Source organism: Vigna umbellata, chromosome 1 (assembly GCF_029865625.1).
Source record: "Vigna umbellata cultivar VRB3 chromosome 1, Vumbellata_1.0, whole genome shotgun sequence".
Classification (NCBI taxonomy): Eukaryota; Viridiplantae; Streptophyta; class Magnoliopsida; order Fabales; family Fabaceae; genus Vigna; species Vigna umbellata.
The window spans coordinates 70,162,647-70,171,967 of record NC_142165.1 but is presented as its reverse complement, the minus strand read 5'-3'; the positions used below and the strand labels follow the sequence as shown (position 1 = coordinate 70,171,967).

Below are 9,321 nucleotides of genomic sequence, written 5' to 3'. Positions count from 1 at the left end.
TATTTTAATTCCTCTGGTTAACATGATCTTCCTAATCGTTGGGTAATGGTATACTTAAGTATAAGACAATTTTAATTTTAATATAATTTCACGTATATTTATTAAATTAAACTTTTAAAAATATTATTAATGTTTCAAACTAATTTTTATTATTAACAAATTTTAAAATTATTTTTCTCAATATTTATTAATACACAATACAAATACTCATAATATTTTACAGTGATAAACAACTAATACAAACATGAAATAGTATATAAATTATGAAATACCTTATAACAATAAGAAACACTTAAAACAAGATTTATAGCAAGAATCCAAAGAAGTGTTTATTCAAGAAACAATTTCTTGGAACTTTATTTTTCTTTCAAATTACTGTAAACATACTAAATATTAGTTTCTCTTTTTCTTTTTAACTGTCCATTTTTTTTTTTACTAACAATTGTTCCCTTTTATGTTATGTTTTACATTTTAAAAATAAAATAATCATTTTTTCAATTACATCCATAATTTTAATAATATGAAAAGAGGAAAATTAATTACGATATGAGAAATAGAGAAAAAATATGATAACATAAATATACAATGAAATAAGAAAACTAAAAAAAAAATTGTGACAAAAGTCACTACAAATTACATTAAAAACAACAAACTTAGATGATAATGACTATTATAAAATAAGAGAGCGTATCTAATTTAATAGGCATTATTAATTAATGTAGTGGAACTGGATAAGTATATTTATTTTTTATTCCACATACAAGCATAATCACTAAAATTTTTACTCTATCAACTAATAAAAAAATATACTTTGATTATAAAATTCACTTTAAAATTTATACTTAATATATTTATAAAATAGTTGTCATAAAAATTAAAATATTCATTAAAAATATAATGATTTTTAAACAGTATGGTTTTTAAAATAATTGTTATAGAAAGTCAATCAACTAAAAATCATCATCAATATTATTTTAAAAACCATCATATATTTAATATAAAATATATGACTTTTAAGATATTCATGTAAAAATTAATGAAGCATATATATGGTCATTTATATTGAATAAGCATATGATAGAAAAGCCAATAATAATTTTTACTCAGTTAATTTATAATTATTCTCATAGATTTTTTTAAAATATATTTAGTTATACTAGCATATAATTGATTTATTATCATAAAACTAACAAATTACATATAGTAATTTATGATTGAATCAGCATACAATTAAGAAAGTCTGTTATAATTTTATTCTGTCAAATTACAATTATACTCTTGCATTTTACGAAAATGATTTTAGATGAAAAAAACTTATTCTGTCATAAATTATAATAATGAATATATTTAATATTAATACTTTAAGTGAAAAAGACGAAGATTGCATTAATTATAAGAAGGGAGAAAAGTTTATAATTTTATTCTCCAATCTGAAAGAAATAAAATTAGATGTTATTTGAAGGTACGTGTCTTCCAAATACTTTTCCTCCTTTCAACGTTGTTGTATTTGTTTGTTTAGCCTCCATATGTTGTTGTCATTGTCACTTTTTCTTCGTGGCATAGGTGTTGGAATGGTGGTGTGATAGTGATCTGAGACAGAGATATTTGTGCTATGGGTACTTGTATGTCAAAGACTGATGCATGTGCAGGAGGGATGTTGAATTTTTGCAAGAAGAAGACTATGAAGAAACGGGATGAACTCAGAAAAAGAGTGTCTTATCAGTTGTCCAATGGATCATTGAACAAGGTTGATAATATGCCTGAGCCAGAGCCAGAGACTCAGCCGCGCTCCTTTTCCAAACCCATTTCCCAAGGTTCATACTTTTATTTTTATTATGCATTTCTCTGATTGGTTTTGTTTTTATCTTCTTTTGGAGAGTGATTTGCCGTTTGTGTTATGTTTTGTAGCTGCATTTTGCAGTTTTGCTATTTGCTTTTATGCCTTTGTGATACGAGACTTTGTAATGTGAGCATGTATTAGAATGGTTATGCCATTTGAAAAACTGAGATAGCTGTTGATTGTTTTAACAGTTATTACAGCTTAGTGAGTGTTTGGTTTTATGTTTTCACATATTCTGAAGCAATTGAACCTGACTGAGTGAAATAGTTGGAATGGCATTCAACATGAATCTAAATGAAGGTTCTAACAAACCTTGAACCACTGAAGTACACAGATTTTAATAACCGATGTAAATTTGCCTCTTAAGCTTAGAAGTTTGCGGCAATTGTTATATGAATAAAATGTCTGGGAGGTTGTGGTGGGAATAGATCCTATATTAGAAGGATTAAACTAATCTTTTCTTCCCTAAGGCAGGTGTTGAAATTTAATAGTAAACTAAGCGTTGGTCTTGGGATTTACGCTTTTCTTCACAGATAGTTTTATCCTCAGAAAAAAGTTTGAACGTAAATTTGTAAATTGAAACTGAGCTAATTAGTGGATATCTATTTCAGTGGACTTTCTATAGTTTTCTCTCCCTTACATCTATTAAATTAGCTAGTGTCAAATGCTATTTCCTGAAATCCGTAGTTCTCCCGTGTTTAATTTGTATGGCAGATGGAATTGTTGAGGAAGCATGGTTTGATTCTGTTGCATTATTTGACTCAGAGTGTGATGATGATTACCAGAGTGTTCTTGACGGTATGATTTGGCGTATTCTAAATTTAGTTTTTGATGTATTAGTTACAATCACTTTAATGCATTGTGTATGATCACATTTTTCAATATATGATTGAATAAAATTTATTTATGCAGATTTTATATCTCTAAACGGAACTGAATCAAACCGTGGAGTTTTAAAAGATCAGATGCATGAACCAGGGGAGCTATCAAAAGAACATTCTGCACATGACTCTGAAGGGGTGAAAAATCCACAGACTGAGTCTTGTGATGTAGATATCATGGATTCTAAATTTAAAAAAGAGGGAAGTGTAAATGAAGCACAAGAACCTGTTTTTCTTGATGAATTTTCGATAGTAAATGAGCACTCCAAAAGGGATGATGAAGATTTGGACGACTGCGGCCTTCTTCCAAACAATTGTTTGTCATGTCTTGCATCTATTGATCAGAGATCATTATGTTCTAGTCCTAATACAAGGAAGAGGGATCCTACAAAACATTCTTCTAAATGGAATGGGAATGCTACTCTACGTGAGTTCAAGTTCTCGAAACAAAATTCTTTTCATTAATGATCCTTGTCACTGAAATGGACTGATCAAACATTGGGATTCTATTGTTTGATATATGTGTTTACACCAATGCCTTGATAATTTTTAATTACGCGATTAAAATTTAGACTTGTACATATTCACAGGCAGAGTTATATTTGGCTTGGCCTTATTTTCTTGTTAAAACACTTTTATGGCAGGGAGTAGAAGAAAGAATTTTCTTCAAATCGTGCTGTATATCACCCACTTTGAGTTTATCTATTAGTTATGATTTAGCTCTGCATTTTGTCATATGGATTGTTGAGTTAGGACTTGTATGTTTAACCTCTTTTATGGAAGAGTAGTTTTTAAATTAGAAAAGAAAATATCTTAAATTTCTTAATAACTGGATAGATTTTACAAAAGGAAGCAGAATCCAATAAAAAAAACGATTAAGTATAGAACCATATTCTTTATCAAAGTTCACTTAGCATGCATGCTAATTTGAATTGATGAACATTACACGGTTCTAAATTCAACTTTTATGTTATGTTATGATTTCAAAATGCATCCTTATTTTCTCAGCACATTGCTTCTTATTATGAACTCATGTTTCTTTTCTTTTTATGGTTTTCAGCTTCATCGAAGACAATTCTACTAAGACCACTGGCAGGTTATCAAGTACCCTTTTGTCCAATTGAGAAAAGAATACTTGATTCTTGGTCACAAATTGGCCCCTGCACTTTTAAAGTTCGAGGACCAAACTATTTGAAGTAAGATTAAGATTCTGTTTGCAATTTGTTTGAAGAACACAATATTGTACGCAGATGCCTTGACTTGAATCACAGTTAAAGTGTATACTTTAACGTAGGTATCCACAGACAAATTACGTTTGACTTGGGCTTATTTATTTGACAAATTATATCATTTGTATGGCAGGGATAAGAAGAAAGAATTTGCTTCAAACTATTCTGCATATTACCCATTTGGTGTTGATGTATTCTTATCCCCTCGGAAAATAGACCATATAGCCAGGTTTGTTGAACTTCCTCAGGCGAGTCCTTTTGGGAAACTTCCACCCCTACTTGTAGTAAATGTTCAGGTACTCATATTTTTCTTCCCCTTCTTGCTGAGAATCGTTCGAGTAGTAACTGTGGATTGCTAGATAGATTTTTATGTCTATTTTTACCTTTGCCTGATCATGGCACATTATTGCTAACAGAAAAGTCAAAAAGCACTTTTAGTATATAAAACTTCCATTTGGAAAATTAAAAAAAAATTGTTTAACACAAAATCCGATAACAATTGACCATTTAACTGCATCATTCTATAGACTAATATAAAGTGGGGAAAAAATGAATCCATATTAGATGTCTGTGTGAACAGGTTTTGCACTGAAAGTGTAAATAAATTAAATTCTTTCAATATGCTCTAATCTATTGTTTTTGGGTGCATACTCTTATACTCTTATTTTTGTGGATTTCAGATTCCTGTTTACCCTCCCTCACTTTTTCAAGGTGAAACTGATGGGGAAGGAATGAGTTTTGTTATGTACTTCAAACTTTCTGAAAGTTACTCCAAAGACCTTCCGTTGAATTTTCAAGAAAACATCAGAGTACGATGGGTCCTTAATGCAGTTAATTTATCATTTAATATCGCAGCGTAAATTCTGCTAAAGTGTGCATTGAACAATGTCATGATTTCTATTCTGATGAAGTAACAACGTATTCGTGCCTACAGAGGTTGATGGACGATGAAGTTGAAACAGTAAAGACTTTTCTAGGAGATGCAATTGTTCCCTTCAGCGAAAGATTGAAAATTTTAGGCCGTATTGTCAACCCAGAAGATCTTCATTTAAGTGCACCAGAGCGGAAGCTTTTACAGTCTTACAATGAGAAACCTTTTCTCTCACGACCGCAACATGAGTTTTACACAGTAAGCTGCTTCAGTGCTTCTCATAATGGTTTTTCAATAACGTCTTTGATATCTCCAGTGAATGTTTTCTGTTGTTATGTTATTGATAAAAATTGTCTCATCAAGCAGTTAATTTTCAAACACGGTCATCAGTTGCTTATAAAAAAACGATCATCAATCGACAAAAATAGACTGTGAACCACTAGTTAGACTTAAAAGGGAACACAATTTTCTCTGGGCTACTTCCACTAGTTTATTGATAATGTAGATTTAGTTTTGTCTTTGTAAGACCTATATCTTTGGACCACATTTTATGGTGGTGCCATTTCATTTGCAAGACACATAATGTGCACATGCAGTACTTTATTTTCGAATCTTTGGAAAAAACTGATCAGTATGATATTGTGGCAGGGAGAGAATTACTTTGAGATTGATTTGGACATGCATAGGTTCAGTTATATCTCCAGGAAAGGTTTCGATACTTTCTTGGACAGATTAAAGAACTGCATTCTAGATGTTGGTCTAACTATTCAGGCAAGTAGTTTCTCTATTGTAAAAATGAAATGTATTTTCTGCTTATTTTCCAGTTAATTACTAACATTTTTTCTTATATTTGCATCACAATTCAGGGGAACAAAGCAGAGGAGTTGCCAGAGCAAGTTTTATGTTGTATTAGGCTAAACTGTATAGATTATTTGAATTACCCGCAACTGGGGCTAACTGAGGATTCCCTTTAATAATATGCTTGCAAAACATTATGATCAGCAATTGTCATTTCAAGATGGGTTTCAGTGTCATCTTTTTTATTTTGTTGGTATAGAGTTTAATATCTTATCACAAATGATAGGAAATAAGCCTGTGATGATGGGAATTTATAGCATAGCCTACTTTTATAGTGGAAAGACCAGGCTCAAGGAAATGTCATTGACACAAAAATTCAAATAGGGGCCTACCTACACCAACTTAAATAACGACAACAGGGTCCACAGTCTCCATATGCAAACAAATTTATTCTATCAAGGTAACTAAATCAACTTAATTAGTGGTTTCTGATGCGGAACAGAGGTAATTCAGCTAGTAGCAACAACCATATAATTTTTAAGTCAAGTATGCTTCATTATGGGTGTACAGTAGTTCAAGCAAACAATCAATAGCCATAGTAAAAAAACGGAATTTCAGGATTTTACATATTTTAATTATCCCTCATGAAGTTGTTCGGAAATTTTAGGATACTTTTCATGATTGGCTTCTAACACTAAAAGCACAACATTTCTTCTCGTGTTCTAGGAATGAGATCCTCTAATAAATATATTGTGAATCCGGGATCTTAAACTGTCACAGAAATCCAATCCTTGTCTTAAGTTTCGATTTCTAAATTAAAAAAAAAAAAGAATGAATGAAATAAGAGATGTATCTATCCCTTTCCTGGTGAAATATGTGAATGCTCAGTTTTCTGGTTGTGTATCAAGCTGAAAATCATGTTTCTGAATGATGGCGAGAGTAGCTTTAAGTAAGCATTACGCTTGACAATTTTCAAAGTTTACAAGGACCGAGAGGCTTTCCACATAACCCTTTATTTCCAGAATATGAACTCTCAGGAAAGTCAATCAAAGGTTTGCCCTCTGGAATTTCCCCTTCAAGATGATTGTTAGATACGTTTAATTCCTTTAGCTTCAACAACTTGAGAAATCCGTTTGGAATTTTACCGGTGAAGTGATTTTCCTGTAGCTTCAATATCTCCAATGAAGTTAAATTTGCCAGCACTTCTGGCATGTTGGAGCCTAATTCGTTGAAGCTCAAATCCAAACTCTTAAGTGAATTCAATCTCCCAATTGAATTTGGTAACCTACCCTCCAGATGGTTATGAGACAAATTCAGAAACTGAATACTATGTTGCCCTCCAGAAATTTCCTCAATACCACTTGAGAAGCTGTTTTCTGAAAGATCGACAAATTTCAGTGAACCCCCGAAAATACCTTGTTCTATATCAAATACTGGAGCTATGGAACCTGTTAGTCTATTTGAGTGAAGATCAAGGACACCAAGATCTTGCAAATTTCTAAAGGAATCAGGGATGTCTGAATAAAGAGAGTTCCTAGAGAGATTTAACAAGTAGAGTTGACTGAGGCGTCCTATCCATGATGGTATGCTTCCACTGAGAATGTTTACTGACAAGTCCAGTTCCTGTATTGGACTATTTGTTGTTTGGAAAAAATCTGGAATTTGGCCCTGGATTCCACAACCAGCCAAGTAAATGTTGGAAAGTGATGACATGTTTGCCATCCATTTTGGAATGGAAGAGAGTTTCAGATGGTTGAAAGAAAGATCAAGTGTTTGAAGATTTTGAAGGGAAGATAACTCCTGAGGTAATGGTCCTTCAATCAAATTTCTAGAGATGTTCAACATTATGAGCCGAGAAAGTTGGCCTAGTGATTTTGGTATTTGATCGGACAAGAAGTTACCACTGAGATATAACTCGGTCAGTGATACCAAATTTCCTAAACTAGACGGCAGTACTCCTTCAAGTTTGTTGTTTGATAGTGAAAGTCTTTGAAGAGATACCAAATAGCCAATATTGGAAGGTATATTTCCAACAAGGAGATTGTTATGGAGTCTTAAGAAGCCGAGAGAAGACATTTCACCAGATCTTGAAGGAAATGCTATGGTTCCCTCAAGAGAATTGGTGTTCAGATACAAAACTGAAATGGCAGTTAAATTGGTTAATGAAGAAGGCATCTTCCCGCGTAGCAAATTGTTTGAAAGATCAAGCTTTGTCAAAGCCTTCATCTCACCAACACTATTGGGTATATTACCCACAAGAGCATTGTCATGAGCATCCAATTCTGCCAAATTTATCAAATTCCCAAGTGAGTATGGTATTATACCTGATAATTTATTTGAATAAAGCAGCAACCTTTTGAGACTTTTAAGGCTTCCAAGGCTCATAGGAATAGACCCCCATAGCTTATTTTCCTGCAGAGCTAGGTCTTGGAGGTTTGGAAACTGTCCAATGCTTTCTGGTATTGGACCAGTTAAATTGTTGCCATAAAGGTAGAGCTTTTGGAGCTTTGGCAGCTGCAAACCAATGGTGTTTGGAATAGCTCCACTAAGACCAACTAAACCACCAAGATCAATGATTTCAAGGGAGGTGAGGAGTGTTATGGAAGGAGATATCCGCCCTATCATTTGTGTTTGAAATAAATCTGTATCTGTGGAAATAAATCCTGGGAGATTGATCTGTATCACTCTAGAGGTTGCATTTTCACAGATAATACCTTCCCACTTGCAGCAGCTCGCACCAATCCACTTAGCTAAGCGACCAGATGTGTCCTTTTGAATTCCATTCTTGAAGCTCATCAAAGCTTCCAGGTCAATGGGGCTGCAGGCTTCTATGGTCCAACTTGTGCCTCCAAATGCTATGAGTGTCAGCAGTGCAACTACCTGCAGCAGCTGATGATTCATATTTTTACTAGCAAATGAAGTTGGTTCTTTTGGAGTGATCTCTTGCAACTGAAAATGTACTTAAGATTGTTGGTTTGGGTTTCACCTTGAGAATAGATCATAAGGCACAGATAAAAAAAGCTAGTTCTTCTCAGAGATCTAACTTTTTCTTTTTAGATCACCTTTTCCCTTTAAATATTTTTATAATATGAAAAGAATATTTGTCTGTGTCATTATGTGCTTAATAATGCTTGTGGCCATTTAATTCAAAGACTGGCCCATCTCATTTGATTATCTGGATAAGTGACTTGAATTCGTCCCTTACAACCACTCCTACATTTCTAAAATCAAATGTTAGGATCCAATTTTACCTGAGTTTTTGGGGGGAATCAACTTGAGTTTGGCATTGCAGTTATGATATAAAGTAGAGATACTTCTCCAATATCGTATGTCAACATGTCAGATACTGCTGGAACATGACACTTGTGAAATATGTTGTGCTCCTATCAGACATCTTTTATCTTTGTAACAATTAATGTTTTTTAGCACTTCTTCAATATAGTTTGAATATAAGTCAAGAGATTCAACCAGTCCCTATGTTTTTGCCATACTCTTCTCAGATACCCCTATTATATAAAAAACACCTATTATTAAAAGAGTGAAAGAGACAACTTATATTGTAAATATTTCAAGACTTTTATCACTTTTCTTTTTTTTGTAAAGCTTGTTATAGTAGGATTGAATTATTTGTTCTTACTTTAAGAGATATACTTCATCTCCTTATTTCTTAGTAAATACCATTTAATTAAATAATTCGTTTTA

At 32.6% G+C, this 9,321-nt stretch overlaps 2 protein-coding genes across 3 annotated transcripts; one reads left to right on the top strand and one right to left on the bottom strand.

The window, feature by feature from the left end:
* Positions 1-1,540: 1,540 nt before the first annotated feature.
* Positions 1,541-5,864, top strand: LOC124838072 (uncharacterized). Of its 2 annotated transcripts, XM_047313589.2 has the most exons (9): positions 1,542-1,814; positions 2,555-2,638; positions 2,753-3,148; positions 3,782-3,917; positions 4,084-4,246; positions 4,631-4,759; positions 4,885-5,079; positions 5,470-5,592; positions 5,688-5,864. In XM_047313589.2, the coding sequence occupies exons 1-9, from the start codon at positions 1,613-1,615 to the stop codon at positions 5,793-5,795; spliced, it is 1,536 nt and encodes a 511-aa protein (XP_047169545.1). In that variant the 5' UTR covers positions 1,542-1,612; the 3' UTR covers positions 5,796-5,864. The 2 variants fall into 2 exon arrangements, with proteins under 2 accessions (XP_087960251.1, XP_047169545.1); XM_088104125.1 differs by lacking the exon at positions 2,555-2,638 and having other exon boundaries at positions 1,541-1,814.
* A 96-nt stretch (positions 5,865-5,960) lies between these two features.
* LOC124838073 (uncharacterized) lies at positions 5,961-8,865 on the bottom strand. The gene has a single exon (XM_047313590.2). The coding sequence runs from the start codon at positions 8,518-8,520 to the stop codon at positions 6,592-6,594; it is 1,929 nt and encodes a 642-aa protein (XP_047169546.1). The 5' UTR covers positions 8,521-8,865; the 3' UTR covers positions 5,961-6,591.
* Between the last annotated feature and the right edge of the window lie 456 nt (positions 8,866-9,321).